This window comes from Dromaius novaehollandiae, chromosome 6, assembly GCF_036370855.1.
Source record: "Dromaius novaehollandiae isolate bDroNov1 chromosome 6, bDroNov1.hap1, whole genome shotgun sequence".
Taxonomy (NCBI): domain Eukaryota; kingdom Metazoa; phylum Chordata; class Aves; order Casuariiformes; family Dromaiidae; genus Dromaius; species Dromaius novaehollandiae.
Genome location: NC_088103.1, coordinates 28,567,117 through 28,581,922, shown reverse-complemented (window position 1 = coordinate 28,581,922; position 14,806 = coordinate 28,567,117). Strand labels below are relative to the sequence as shown.

Genomic DNA, 14,806 nt, shown 5'->3' with positions numbered 1-14,806 from the left:
CAGTGTTGGTAAATGTGAGGAGAAAAAAATAGTTTGCGTTCTCTGTCAAATTGATAAATGATTTAATTTAAACAAAGGTCATCAGTACTTCAACAGAGAAATAAGAAAATCCCATTTTTGTGTTTTCATGGCATAATACTTCTGTGAGGTACATAAGCCTAAGCTCTGTTGTTCTCTTGTATATCTCAGGAAAATCAGTCTTGTAGAAGTAAAAGCTGTCCAAATTAAGTGATCCCTGAAGTGTGTGCTGAAATATTTTAATGCTTTCAGCAACCATTGCTATATGCCTCAAACTGCTCTGGAAGTCACCAGTCACCTAACTACTGTAGCACTGTGGAAAACCTAGAGCTATTAGAAATGCAAGAAATAAACCAGTCTAGGCAAACCCCTGTAAAAATATCCAGTGTGTGTGTCTACCTACTCCCTAGGAATCGCCCTTATTGCTAAACAGAAATCTTTGCGGGCTTTTACTGGGTGGATCAGCTCTCTGCATATGGTTTCAAAGATATTTTCTTATTATGTCAAGGATTTTCCAGTACATTCTCTTAGTTGCATCAAGGCCCCAGATGAAATCTAGGTGTCCCCAATCAGGAAAATCCTCATGGTAAATAAGCTTAGTGATCCGAGGAAGTAGCTTTGCCATGTCTTTTGGATCTGCAAACTTGTCGCGTCCACCACTCCAAACAGCAACTGCTGTGTTCATCTTCTCTATCTCATACACAGGAGGAGTAGACTGGAAGGAAGGGAGGAGACTTGAAGTGAATGCTGTCATGCCAGAAGTTGTTTTTAGGGAAAAGATTCTGTGTGAGCATCTCTTTGCTTCCCTCCCTCCCTCTCTCCCTCCACTAAAACAGTCAGGACCAAGCCTGCCTTCTCAGCATTTATTTCCCCCTACACCCTTCCTTGTCTGCTGTGAAGAACAATGTTCTACCTTATTCCTTGGCCTCTCTCTAGTGCATGGATACACGTTGTCCTGCAGTATGAGCTCTGCCCATGCCCCTGAGAGGTGGGGCTATGGAGAGAGCAGATATTTGTGTTTATAGAGCAAGGACTGCAGAGCTGTTGCTTGTATGTGTCCCATCCCCACCTAGCCTGGGATGATCTTCAGGTTTTGCTGGGGGCATGAAGCGAAACTGAAGGTTTTAGCTGTTATGCTTGGGACTTAAGTAGCAAGAAGTAAGAAATACTTTGGCCATTTATAATACAACATTAGACAGTTTCAGGGATTGTGGGCATAAGTGGGACTGTTGAATATATCTTTGGATCCCTTCTGCCCATGAAAAGCTACTTGCCCTGATTCAGAACAGGGTGCTGCAAGTCAGATGTGCTGATTAAAAATCAAACAATTGTCAGCTGATTGGAGAGCTCATCGTAGCTTAGGTAAGAGATCCATTTCCTCCCTTAACTGAAAAGCAGACCTTGAGGATTTTTTGTGAGGAGTTACTGCTCCATACTTATCCAGTCCCAGGACTCAAGTGTGGGTCTTGCCCTTTGGGAATGGCAAATAAATTGACATGTCATGGGACACATCCCCGCATCAGTAAGGAAGACAAAATCAACCAAAATCCGCTTTTGTATGCTGTCTACAGGGAACTACCTATGCTTTGCCTATGAATAGGCTTTTACACCCATGACAATTAGGTTGAAGTGAAAGATTATTTCAGACCACTCTTTCCTTCTGTCAGTACCAGGTGAGGTCACAAGTCCTAAAATCTGAAGTTTTCTATTAGTTTTGCCAGAACCTAAGGATGAGTTCTCAAGAAAACCGTATTGTCTTACCTGGTTGTATTTCTTCATGTTTTCCTTAGCGCCATAGTCATAAGCTTGAAACTGGTCTGCACATCTTAGCTGTTAATGTTGTAATAAAAACAGATACAGTGAAAGTGTTAAGAGACTGAGAAGCAGAGTTCAGGGACCACGATGCCCAGGCACTGGACTGTGAGTGCCTCCTACCTCTTCCTCACTCTGGTTGGAGGTTTCAATAAGGAATGAGTATGGATCATAGGGTGCATGGCTTTATTGCCTTTCCCCTTGCTAACATTCTCTCCTGATCCTCAGACGCCACCATTGGCGTGTTTTGTTATTAAACTGTTACTTGACTTAGTTGAGTAAACTTGGGATTGCCATCTTGACCTGTGGCTAGGTTCAGGTTTCCCTTTGGAAAGAGGACGTGGATGTCTAGAAGCTGTTGGGGCTATTACTAGTCTAGTGTACTGTGTTTTCTCTCTTCACACGTCTTGTCTTTTGGCTGTCAGTTGTGTCTGGTCTGCTCACAGTAGTGATAACATCTCCGGAGATTCCATAATCATTACAAGAGTTTGGCTATAAATGTGTTGTGCTTTGAAAGCAATTTTCAGACAGGACATTATATACTAGACATTAGCCACCTTGAGTATGTGTTGTCTACCAGACCTGAAATCTGCCCTGCAGGACTGATGAATGAAGAGGTGAGTACCCGTGTTTGTTCTTTTGTTTTATTTTATTTGTTGGTTACTGAAACCTGATGAATAATTTGATTTCCACCACCATCCCCCAGCAGCTGCGTATAATACAGGATGAGAGAGCATCGTGGGATGGTTATTGTTGAGTTATTCCTGGAGTGTCTGGCTTGGATTGAGAGGTTTAGAAACCCTTGACTTCAAGGCTCCAAGTAAGTGAGGAAGTGCTAGGGATATCATTACTCTTGCTTTTTTCTTCTGTTCTGCTGTATCTGTGTTTGCTTCGTAGCCACTTGACCTTGCTAGAGGCTGGCAAAACAGGCTGTAAAGCTACTGGCTGTCAATAGGTTGTACTCATTTGTTGGCTCTGAATTGATGTATCCTGGGGGACTGACTGCTGGGCATTTTTGTCACGGGTGTCCCCAGGAGCAGACCTCTATTTAATGCCATATTAAATGTTGGCAGAAATGGAGGATCTGCCTATGGGATGTATGCAGATAGATCCTTGCTCTGGAGGTGCAGTTACTTTGGACCCTGTGCTCTGCACATGCACTGATGTGTTCCTGGGCTGGAGTTCTCTTCCCTGGTCTGATTCAAAGCATGAGCAGAACAAGCTCAGGTCTGCTGCTGCATAAGTGAAACCTACCTTTAGGGAACTCGACTCCAAAATCTAGATGCTGGCATGAAAAATGAAAAGGGTTTGGAAAAACCTGGCTGTTAGGAGCCTCCCTGTAGAACAGTGTTGCTCATTTTGTACTTAAGAGTGGCATAGGGCAGTTCCCCACTTTCTCATGCCAGTGGAAGCATCTGTGTATTTAACTGGCTCTGGGAGCTGACCCAGGCTGCAATTAGTCCTCTGGGAGAAAGCTTTAACCTGGATCACTTCCCTGTTCTGGCTTATCCCCTGGCTGCCTGAGTTTCCGCTCTCCTCCTAGTTCCTGCCAAGGGCCTAGACTGTACTCGAGTTCCTTTGCAGCTTTTCAAGGCAAATGTCTTCAGCAATAAAGATGAAGGCTGGAGGCCACTCGAGGCTAGCATGCAAAGGCCCGATGTGCCACAGGGAAATCTCAGTGCCTGACACCAAAGGGACAGTTCAGGCAACTGCTCTGACCAGAGGTAAACAACCCTCCCTCTGTGGCAGGTGCTCACAGCAGTATGTGAGAAGATCTGTTGGGCAGGTTCCCAGAACCACCGCCTCTGGACTTCCCTGTAGTCTGCCAGCTGAGTAGAAAGCAATAGTTAGGGTGAGTTTATACGTCAGTGTGCAGTTATACCTGATGCCAATGAATGATGTTCTGAACCGATGTCCCAGCTGGGGAATGTGCTACGTATGCATCTATTCGACTCTGAAGAGAAAGCAGAAATACTACAAATGCAGGCATCCAGTGTTATGACAGAGTAAAACTGTGAAGGGCCTGAGTAACGTACTGCTGTGTAAAAATCCCACTTTAATAGGATATTCTTGAAATAGCAAACGGAAAGCTGAAGGGCAGACTTGGGAATAGCTGGGTACATGTCTGCAGGCAGAGCTTTCCCCGTGAGAGGGAGTCTGTTCCATAAAGATAGTAGCAGTGTAGAAACGTGGTTCAACAACAGTAGGGAAAAAAACAAAGCAAACAACCCAACCATTTCCAGTCCTTTCAAAGGAGAATCCTAACCTCACACTCAGCTCTCATGCATCTCTAAGTCTTTTCAAGATTTGTCTTCAGTTTACTCGTGGTGCCAAAGGAAGCCAGCTTACAAAACACCTCCATATAGACTGCCTTTTCTTCTACTTGAATTTTTCTAGTTCTGTTAAGGAGATGTTCTAATGTCTCCTCACATTCCTCTTCCAGCTTGTTATCCTGCCCTGAGAAGCACATTAGTGACTTAAGTCAAGAGAGACGTTGTTTAAGAGCTCTGTTGTTTGAAAGGGCTGCTCTGCCTTTAATTGCTTTTGCATTGGGCATTGGAGTCTCATTGCTTTCCTGTATGTGCTATTACAAGTGGCTATAGATTGAGAAAAATGTGTCCAGGTCTTTAAAGATATCCCGGTAATGGGCATTGCTTAGGCCATGCCTACTGTAGAGGGGATTTAAGACACACTGCAGTATCTACATGTTGGTAAGTGTGAGGACAACTCTCCTGTCCCTCCTGTCTCCTCTGACTGATGTCCTACTCTTCGTGAATCCCGTTCATAGGCATCTTACACTCAGGTGCAGTGCAAAGACTTTCTGTAGCTCTCTGTGTTATGGATTGAGCTGTGGGGTCCAGTTCTGAGGAGAGAGCTGCTCTGATGCTGAGTATGTGGTACCTCAGTTGCTGGGTGGCTCAAGGCTGGCTGGGCTTGTGTGGGGAAGACACTGAACAAAGAGTGAAGTTGCAGAGTGCCTCCTATGCTAGTGATTAATCAGATGGAAAAACAAGTTCAGGGAGGTGCACTAGGAAGGCAGTTCCCATTTCCCAGGGCCTGAGGTTAGCTCTGATGCCCGTGAGCAGCGCTGTGCTTAATTAATAGGGGAAGATTGTTAATGGACTGCCTACTTGTATGTAATGATACTACATATGTGGTAGGGTTTTATGCGGCACAGAGGCTTGTTAGATAATCTGAGTGTGAGAGAGCAAAAGCCCCCAGAGAAACAGATGCGGGAGATATGGAAGGACTGGAAAGACAAAGCAGGAGCCAGAACAAAAACAGGAACGTGCTCCTTTGGGTAATGCTTTGGAACCAAGTTCTGGTGCATGTAGCCTGAAAAGTGGGCAGAGAAACAACTGTTTCCAGTTCTTTAATTGTTCCAGTGTTTGGAGGACCATGGTGTCTGCTTGCTTAGGAAGGAATGTAGGAGCTATATTACTGAGAAGTCCCACTCCATAATCCACTGGCTTTTTTTAAACAGTATCTGTGTATGGCCAAAACTTGTTCAGCTCGGGCCCAAAAGAGAGTGCAACTAGGCCCCAGACTGAATTCAGTCCTTTCTTCCTGTGATTTGAGTGTGCCTGCTTATTGGTCCCATCATTAGCTTTAGTCCTATTCAGTACTGTTCAAACCATACAATGTCCTTCTGTTCCCTCAGTCTATTGAGAACTATGTTGTTTTATGTATGCTTACATGTTTGCTGCTTGCTACATAAGGATAGAGTGCACAAATGAAATTTCCAAAATTACTTAAACTTTGCTTTGACAAGGTGTTCTTGCATATGCTTACCATATTCAGATTTTGTATGCTGCCTCCAGCTATGTAAGCGATTATACGGCCACAAAGCTTGTCCAGACTTGTACAGAGCTGCGTCACAGGTCCTTTCAGAAATTCAATCTGGTGCATTGCTCCTTTCCAGCCAAATGCTAGCTGAAGGAAGGGAAAAGTACAACACTTTTTTTCCTTTTTTTCTTGTTACAGGAGCATTTAATGCAGGAAACTTGCTGTTGTCTAATAGCCTACACCCTTAGCTCGATATTCTAAGATTCCTGAAATGGTTTGTGCTCCCAGTACTCATTAAAATGCATTCTTTGCCAGAGCACACCATATATCCTTCCTGCCTTGTATTACTGGGCATCAATCCTGGAGGAAGCCATCTTTCTTTTTCCAGGACAGTAACCTCAATGCTCACACATATATGTAGTACCAGAGATTGCCTGGGCTGTAATTGCATCTGTTTTGGCTCCTTTTGCATGAAGCCAGCACAGCCTTAGGTAACAGCAAAAGTCCCATGACAAGCCAGTTTCACAAGTCTCCTACTTCACTGGGGTCTGCTGCTGCAATCCCATCTTTCTGTTCTCCAGTACCTTCCCCACAGCATTTGAGGGTATATTTTTTTCAAGTACACTAGGTTATTCCTGAACTCAGTATCGGCATATCACCCCTTTGGAAACACTTCTGCTCAGGTCGAGTGAACCCTGTGAAGATATATCAGGCACTGGGCCTCTTAAGAGGAAGAATGACATACCCTGAGTAGTGATTCAGGAACACTTGTTAACTTAATCAAAGGGCTTGTACTGTGTGTGCATGTGGCTACTGGGCCCACAGCAAAGAACACTTTGACCCTTTGAGCCAACTCATGGTATGTAGAAAATGCTATGAACCCTGCAAACACAGAAGAGACAGCCCAAGTTAGTGAAAAGATCTTCCTTAGACAAAAATAAATAAATAAGCAGTAGGCAGCAAACAAGAAGTGAGACTAGATTAGTAGCCCATTGTCTGTCTGGCTATGTTGATGTGCTGCATGCTTGGCCTAAGGAAAGTGTTGATGCTAAGTCCTGAAATGAACTTTATTTGGGAGATGGTTCATTCTGAGGATTAGAGCATGTCTGGACATTGACTTTATCAGAATAGTTTTTGTAGGTGATGTATCAGTCAGATTTTCATGATACGATCAGATTCCCTCTAAAGTTCACAAAACTGTCATAAAATTATTTTTTTCAGGTTTTTCAGGTTGCAGTCTCTAAAGGACTGTCTGTGTTTATACCTCCATGAAGTAAAAGAATAATTACCTGAATATTGGGAGCTTTGAGTGTTTTCAACTGATCACTTAAGTCAAAAGCAGCTGAGGACAGCCTAAATGGTTAGTTTGGATGTGAGTCTTTAATGGCTCTTACAAGAGGAAAAAAAAGAAAAGATCTGGAGATGTGGCAACATATGCTTTTCCCTCATTTCTTTCTCTTTTTTCCAGGTACTTTATTGTGATGAAAGGGCAGTTGCTCCTTACCAACCACTGTCCATTCAGGGATCTTATGCATAAACCATAAATATCAGGAAATTTCAGCTGATGCTAAAGAAAGTTAGTTGCATTCAAAGGCTATGAAATAAGTTCATGTTAAAGGTTGGAACTAACAGAAGGGAAGTTGTTAGTGTTCTTCCTAATTTTCAGTCTCTGGCAATATGTTTTTAAACAGTAATGTGGCCAGTTACAGCCATTCATGAATGAGGCTTTAAATCGTAAGATTGGCATTAAGTCATGTGACTTAGTAATGTTGAGGTTCTTTTTCTGTGTCTTCTGTTGTTTGAAATTAAGTATTTTGTGTGCTGTTTTTTGGGAGAGGTTGTTTTGTTTTTCCTTCCAATTCATAATAAAAAGAATTGTATATTTTAATACAAAAGTTAAGCTTAATGAAAAATCCTGTCACTGAGACTTTGAGAAATACATCCAGTGTCATGCCTGGAATACCATTTAAATAATGGCTTTTATGTCTCTGATTTTTTTTAAAAGGTGGAACTGGTTTTGGATTTGCTATTACATTTCTTTGCTTATTTCTGATAAACAAAGCTGGTTTTAGAAAAGTTTTACGTATTTTGCAAATCTCAACTCAGAAGATCCTTCTACCTTCAATAACTTTCCACAAGCAAGGGGTAGCTGAGCCAGTGGGGAGACCCACCAACTGATTACATAGTAACATGAGTGGGTATGAACCCTGAGCTGTCCTAACCTTACCTATTGCTGTGCCTTCAGAGTGACCAATGTAATACACATGTTTCTGTCCAGTTTTATTCATGGCGAAGTACAGCTCTGCCGGAAGATCATATTTACCCATCTCATCGAAGCTACAGGGGAGAAACACAAAAAGCTGACAGATGGACAGGTTGGCTATCACAGTGTGAGTTATTGGATTTCAGCTTTGTTCATGGCAACAAGTAGAACCCATTCAAAGATGAGGTTGCACACTTCATCTGGATTCTTTTTTGTGACTTGGGGAAGGGGGGGAAGCATGCAGCTGTGCTACCAGGCTGCCAGAGGCCTTGTCTGTTAGCTGTGGCCCTTGGGGAAGTGGATTTAGTAAGTGCTTTAACTAGCACGGGTTGCAAAACATGTTTTTCTCTCAGTTGACATCAGCTGTGAGAGATAAGAGATTTTGAGACAAAGTTGAGCAGCCTGCCCTTGTACTTCTCACAGTACTGCCTCTGTCTTCCTTAGCATCTCCCTTCATTTCCTGTTTTCTGATATCTCTTCCCCGGCACTGCTCCCAATTATAAGTACTAGTGAGTATCTTTATTGGTCATGTTCTCTTCTCTCCTCAGTTGATACAGACCCTGCTTTCATACTGCTTTAGGTAAAAACCATCAGGCTGAAGTTATCTAGTCCCCTGGGAGTTGCCATCTTGAGTAATTCTCCCTCCACAGAGTACCTGAACTGCCAGAACTCCTTCTGGGAAGGCTTAAGGGTCTTGTGTTTTGAAGACCAAGTGTTCCCTCGGCTGTTTCCCATCCAGACATCATAGCCGGCATCTGCTAGGATGAAGCCAAGGCTGTTGTTGGGCAGGTTAGAAATCCAGTGGGTAGAGTCTCCTAGAAGAGCATGCTGTAGGAAGACTACAGGCTTTTGCCCTGAAAAAAATGGAGGTATTTTTATGCTGGAGCAGTAATTAATGTCTGTTTAAGATTGGAGTGTAGAGTTTATTTTGTGAGGGTTTTTAAACCTTTGCTTCAAAAAGCTCCTAGGAGAACTAGGCACAGACATTGGGCTGAGAAACCTGGAGGATCTGGTACCATGCAAGCAGTTTAACTGTATTACATCAGAACTAGCAAATAAAGAATGTACGGAATTGACCAGTCCCATGTCCTTTTGCACTGGAAAGGCAAATTACAGGTCCCCCAATTGAAACCATCTGTCTGCAGCTGGGAAATGCTGGAGAAAGAATAGTATGTGGATGAAAAAGAATAATTCATTTGGAGAAGAGTATCTGACCTTAGGTCTATTCACTATTCAATTGAACAAGCCCACAGGAATCCTGATTTAACTTTGGTTACTCTTACTTTGAGAATTGGGTTGGTCCAGATGATTTTCAAAGGAGCCATGGAAAGAGACAGTGAATGTGCAGACTTGAGTTAGATTCAGAATTCATCCCAAATTCCTGACTAGGTGCTTTTGCTGCAGCTGAAATGTGTGGAACATGCTGTTGCATGTGCAAAGGTGAAAGATGGGTGACCCAGGTAAGAGCTGGCTCCCAGACCTTCCTTATGTGCTGTAACTGACACACCTGTATTTGGGCTGTTCCTTCCACCAGGAATTCTGAAAACACGAAGAATGTATCCATCCTCAGTAGTAACTTCATACTCCTCGCTGGGGTACCCGTGATATCTGATAATTTCACTCTGTAGGAAGCCAAAGGAGAGCTTGTTAACAAACTTTGACAGTGTAGAGGTGTGTGGAGAAGGTGTTGTCTGTTTGGAGGCCGCTTCTGTGCCAGACTGCAAAGCTAGCCAGGAAGTTGCTCAGCTGTGGAGGAGCTGAGGAAGGGCCAGGAAGGCGAATGTGATACCACGGAGCTTATTGTCTTTTGCTGTACCTTGTGCTGGTGGGAAGGGTCCCTAAAAAGATTCCCGCAGGGCGGCACAGCACAGCACAGCACAGCTTTGCCCATGCCCCTCCCTCCCGGAGAAGACTGGGTGCGTCCTCTAAGGTAGCCATGAAGGAAAGGCTGGAGGATGCAAAAGGCAGTGAGAGCGAGGGAGCTTTCCTTGGGTGATGTGTTATGTGCATGGTCTCTAATGCTGTGTCTCTCAAATAGAAATACCAAGGACTGCATTGTCCTATTTTGGAAGGAAAACAAGCTGGCCAGTGTGGCTGTGGGCTGTCGGGGACAGTAGTGCAAGGCTGCTGGCCATGAGGACTGTGGCTGAGAGTTGAACGTTACCGGTCTTGTGAAAGATTCAGCAAAGGTCTTGCCGACTGCCTTCTGTTTGCGAGGGTAGCTGGGTAGCCAGACCTGTTTAGGTGGTAGTTGGCTGGTACTTGACTCCATGTGGGCCAAACTGGAACTGCACTGGCTGGCTAACCTGCTTGCCTGAGTGCAGTATTCAGCTGCATCGACTCCTTGCTCGTGTGTGCCGCAGAGCAGAAATGTCAGAATTGCGTTTCAGCACCATCTTGTTCCTAAGCTCTACTGTGTGAAGCAGATGCATATATACATAGGAAGGCAGGGAGGTAGCACTAGACTAGGCTCAGCGTTTAGTGCGTTACAGAGCTTGAAACCATGTGTCATTCCATTTTCAGAGGGGTAGTTCTAGTGAAAGTGAATGGATCCATTGCTTGCTGGGAAGTGTAGTGGCTTGGGAAAGGAATGAGGAGGGTCGGGTTTCACTGAGTTCAGGTGCAGTCTCCCAAGAGGAGGCAGTCTCGTCCCTTTCAGCAAGTGCAGGTGCAACAGTTTGTCGTGTTGTGCAAGGCTGATGCAAGTCGTAGCTTTCTGGAGAGTAAACATGTGGCAGGATCTGTGTTGGATTGATGCCAAATGACGTGGTCTTGGTCCATAATGAGTGCTTTCTTGCCAAAGCATGATTAGGCAAGCCATACAGGCGAGACAAGCAAGAGTGGGGCTCCTATCATGAAGGTACTCCTGAGACCACCTACCCCTAGTTTTGGCTGTGCTGTGAGGAGAGCTTTGGTGAGTCAGAGCATGGGGTCTTGTGTTGCTTTGTGTTGTGAGAGTCTACTGTTTGAAGAAGGGGTTCAGCGTCCCTTGCCCCTTGTATCGAGCAAACAGGTTGTTAGTGGAGGTTTGCTTCCCCTTAGACAAGAAACCAGCTGCTGCCTCGACTGCTAAGGTGGTGTTCTCTGTGGCAGCTCAGAGTGTTCAGGTAAGAAGCCATGGTTTCCCCTGGGCTGGTGCTGCCTGTCACGTTGCTGGGGGAAATCTGTCCTCTTGCCGTGATTGCACTCTCCCACTCTTCCTGCAGTAGCCCAAAACATCAAGGCGTGGTGGGAAGGGTGCCTGCGTGACGAAGACTTGGTGTTTGTTATAAGCATAGCCCAGGCTTCTGTTCCTCATGTATCTGTTGGCGTTCACCCGAAATACAGGCAGGGAAAGTCTGGTGTTCAGTTTGGTCTGGTCTGGGTAGCATGTGCTCTGGCCACAGTCCTGGACTGAGTGACATTGCTGGGGGGTCAAAATTCAGTAGCGCAGATCCCAAGAGCCCTTCAGCAGGTCCTGGGGAATTGCTTGTCCTTTGAGTGAAAAGTAGCAGCAGGCGCTCGCTGTTGCAGTGCTTTGTGTCTGTCCTCATGCAATGTGCCAGGGTCACATCTGTCCCCTGCACGTTCGGAGCTGGCCCTTGTTGCAGTCATGACTCTGATGCAGTTGCTTTGGCAAAGGGAGGTTGGGGAAAGTTAGTTTCAGGGTCTTAACGCAGACTGTTAGTGATGGCACAGGGGCACTGATAGTGCAACCGATGCTTCAAAAAGAAGGGCAGAGAGAGCAATGCAACTTACAACGTTCATGAAGCATTCGGGGTTGCGAGGCTTCCTTTTCTGGATTTCCTCTGAGTTGAGAGTGGAGGGGAATCCTGCCGAAAAGGCAATTCCTTGGAAGCCCAGCAGCATAAGGAGGCACCACATCTTGGGTCTGTGTGAAAGAGCACATGCACGTGTGTTTTCCCTGCGTTAGAAAAGGGTCTTTCTGTGCAATTCCACAGCACTGAGTGGGGAGTCTCCCCAAAGCCACCCAGGGTGTGTTCCCCCAGGGTCTGACAGAAAGAAGTACCTGTGCGAGGAGGGATGGTGTGGAGCTCAGGCCAGGTAACGGGGGTCGGGAGTGAGTCAGGGGCTCCAGGAGGATGTGGAATGGGCTTGGGGAATGTGCTTGTGTGAGATCGGTGCCAGTTTGTGGCACGGGACTATATCTGTTCTGTTCTGAGAGGTGCTGGGTGTGGGACTCCCAGCTAAAGCTGTTTGGAGGGGAAGAGAAGGGCTGCCATGTTCAACGCTCAGTGCAAGATGACCTTCCTTGCCTCCAAGACAGCTAGGGGTAGGTGGGATGGGAGTTTTCCTTCCAGTGCAAAGAACTGTACAAAGAGGACTTGTCCCTGAAGCTCAGGAACATGCGTAACTGGAAAAGCCCTTTTTCGTCTAACAGTTCTTGTACACTGTGCCTGCATGAGTGAGGGAAGGCTGAGGGCTATGAGGAGAAAAGGCGCAGTCCTTCTGCAGGTGGAGAAGGACCTTCAAGATCAGGCAGGCCACCTAAAAATGTGCAACAACAGGATCTGTGGAACAAAAGGGATGCGTAACGCGATGTAAGGTTCCAGCTCATGAAGGCTGTTTGTAAGACTGCCTCACCATCATGGGGACATTACTGCCCTTGTAGGCTTGGTTTCCTCAGGAGAAAAAGGCGTGCTTGTATGACTGCGGTGTGTTTATATTAGTTCACCTTTCTGTCCATCCCGTAACTAACTTCTTGATGTCACTGGTGAATTTCTAGCAAGCTCAACAGTGAGACAAGCCTGTAAGGTAATGGGCTTCCCAGGAGCTGCTAGGGAGTGTTTGTTGGGGAAGGAGTGTTTGCTGGGGGTAGTGCCCTGCTGAGGGGAAGGCAGGCAGAAGTCAGCTGTTACACATTCTGTAACCAGCTGAACAGTCACAAGCATGAACTAGCCTGCTAATCAGCATATGAATAGCTTCACAGTAGCCACAGTACGCATGGCTGGGTGCTAGGGTTTGTGAGAGAAATTTGTAGAGAGAGCTGTCTGTATTACAGTGTCCGTTAGGAAGTTAAGCAGACTCAGGAAACAAGTCTTTCTGAAACCACTCGTTGATAGGTCCATTACAAGTGGAGAATCCAATTCTTAATAAAGGGCAGAAATTCTCATGTAGTCACATGTTTCTAGAATCTGCTTCTAGCATAAGACACCTGATCTGAGAAGACGTGCCAAACTATGATTTTTTTTGTACTTGGAAAGGGAGGTACAGATCAAGGGTAGGTAGGAGAGCATTCCCTGGCAAATAATGGGACGATGTGCAGGAGCTGTGGGGGTGAGGAAGGGTGCCCAAGAGATTTTTGTGTTTTCTAAAACTCTTCATAGGACAGGGAGCTCCCAGTTTTTCTGGTTTTCAATTTCATATTTAAATTTGATGGAGCAAAATTAAAGAAGTCAAACCTCCTGAGTCATCAGACAAGTGGAACGAAACATAGTTTGGAAACACCCATCACTAAATTTGGCAGCACTCCCTTTGTATGCCAAATATTTCTTAATTTTTGTTGTCAAAACAGGAATCCTCCCAGCTACATACTTACTTAGTACAACACTGTTTTCTGCTTTCTGCTATTTCCCTCTTCTAATGGGAGTAGAATATTCCCCCACTCTCTCTGCACCTGGAATCTCATTTGGGAAGAAAACTTAAGAAGTTCTTCTGATGTATCAGCTTGTTTTTGAATCACTACCCAGACTTGGTGAGGCAATGTGGAGGCTAAATTATTCCTCTTGTTAATGCAGGCTTTTCTCAGTGCAGTCTATTATCACCTAACTTAGCTGGCAGTCGTCATGGACTTCCAGGTACTTGCTTTTCAAATTAGATATAGCAGGCTAAGTAACACTTAGCTTGGCATACCACTACTTCCTTAAACTTCAGAAGCAAAGACTTGAAAGTAGGAGCCTTGAACAGCAGTCTATACTTTTTATCTAATGAAATGAAGTCATAAGGAAGCATTGAACACAGTGAATTGTCATAAAACGATGTACTTACTTAGAAGAAAAAAGGACAGAGACATCCTTAGAAGCTCTTTAGGGACTTTTGAGATTTAATGAAATTAAGCCACAAACCCTTTAGAAAGTCATCAATCTACCCTTCCGCCCTAGGCAGTCTAAATCTTATTTCATGTAGGCTCTAAGGGATAAACACAAGCACCAGAGCAGCGTCTGTAGCTAAACATATATAAGAATCTACTGCCTTACTAACAAAACATACATGTGCATGAAACTGCAAGAGCAGAATGGCCAATTTACACACACTTTTGGAATACTGAGAATTCCTGAGTTCTCAGATTGAAGAAAACAAAATAGAGGAAAATAAAACATTCAGTTACTGTTTTTCTCCCCTTTGTGCAGGTCAAAACAGGGACCTTTAGGAGGGGGTTTCTTCCTCTCCTAATTTTCAACAAATACACACTTCTGTGTATAGCTTACAGATCAGAGAGGAAACAAGCTGTCTACTCTCAGAAGCAACTGCATAAAACCAAGGCTGCACATCTTTGTGGAGATAGGCAAGAGAGAAGAGACCATGAACACGCATACCAGAGAAACTTACCTCTGCTTTGACTGCCTTACTTGTATCTTCTGCTGGCGGTTCCTAGGCTGCCTCCACTAGCTGACTGATTCACTGGCAGAAACCTATGCCAATAAAAGGAAATCAAAGCAGACTGAGTACTTCAGGGTAGCACCAATGAGTGTCATGAGTTGGCAGCATGTATTGTAGAGCGTGTTTATGTGCTGATTTGGCAGTCCTTCAGAAGTGGAGAAATCTTTATGATGAAAAAGATCTTACAGTTAAATTCACAAAACCAGAATGCACCGTCGAGTAAGAGTGGTTAAGAAGTGCCTACACACCAGAGGTTAGGACATTTAGCAGTATGTGGGTGTTTTAGTTCCCTGAGGCTGTGGCAGACCTTGCCCTGTACTATCACCC

At 44.7% G+C, this 14,806-nt stretch overlaps 1 protein-coding gene across 1 annotated transcript; it reads right to left on the bottom strand.

The window, feature by feature from the left end:
* Nucleotides 1-306: 306 nt before the first annotated feature.
* LOC135328721 (lysosomal acid lipase/cholesteryl ester hydrolase-like) lies at nucleotides 307-14,506 on the bottom strand. The gene is made up of 10 exons (XM_064514006.1): nucleotides 14,429-14,506; nucleotides 11,618-11,750; nucleotides 9,387-9,501; nucleotides 8,535-8,733; nucleotides 7,844-7,953; nucleotides 6,362-6,498; nucleotides 5,623-5,763; nucleotides 3,713-3,784; nucleotides 1,780-1,848; nucleotides 307-733 (listed from the first exon to the last, which is right to left on the bottom strand). Exons 2-10 carry the CDS (start codon nucleotides 11,741-11,743, stop codon nucleotides 500-502), a joined length of 1,203 nt encoding a protein of 400 aa, XP_064370076.1. The 5' UTR covers nucleotides 11,744-11,750; nucleotides 14,429-14,506; the 3' UTR covers nucleotides 307-499.
* Between the last annotated feature and the right edge of the window lie 300 nt (nucleotides 14,507-14,806).

Coding starts and splice junctions, on each gene's coding strand:
- LOC135328721 (XM_064514006.1), bottom strand. CDS start 11,743: ATGTGGTGCCTCCTTATGCTGCTGGGCTTCCAAGGAATTGCCTTTTCG. Junction 8,734..9,386: donor AAGGAACAGCCCAAATACAG/GTGTGTCAGTTA, acceptor CATTTTTTTCAG/GGCAAAAGCCTGTAGTCTTC. Junction 3,785..5,622: donor GCATACAAAATCTGAATATG/GTAAGCATATGC, acceptor CTTTCTCTTCAG/AGTCGAATAGATGCATACGT.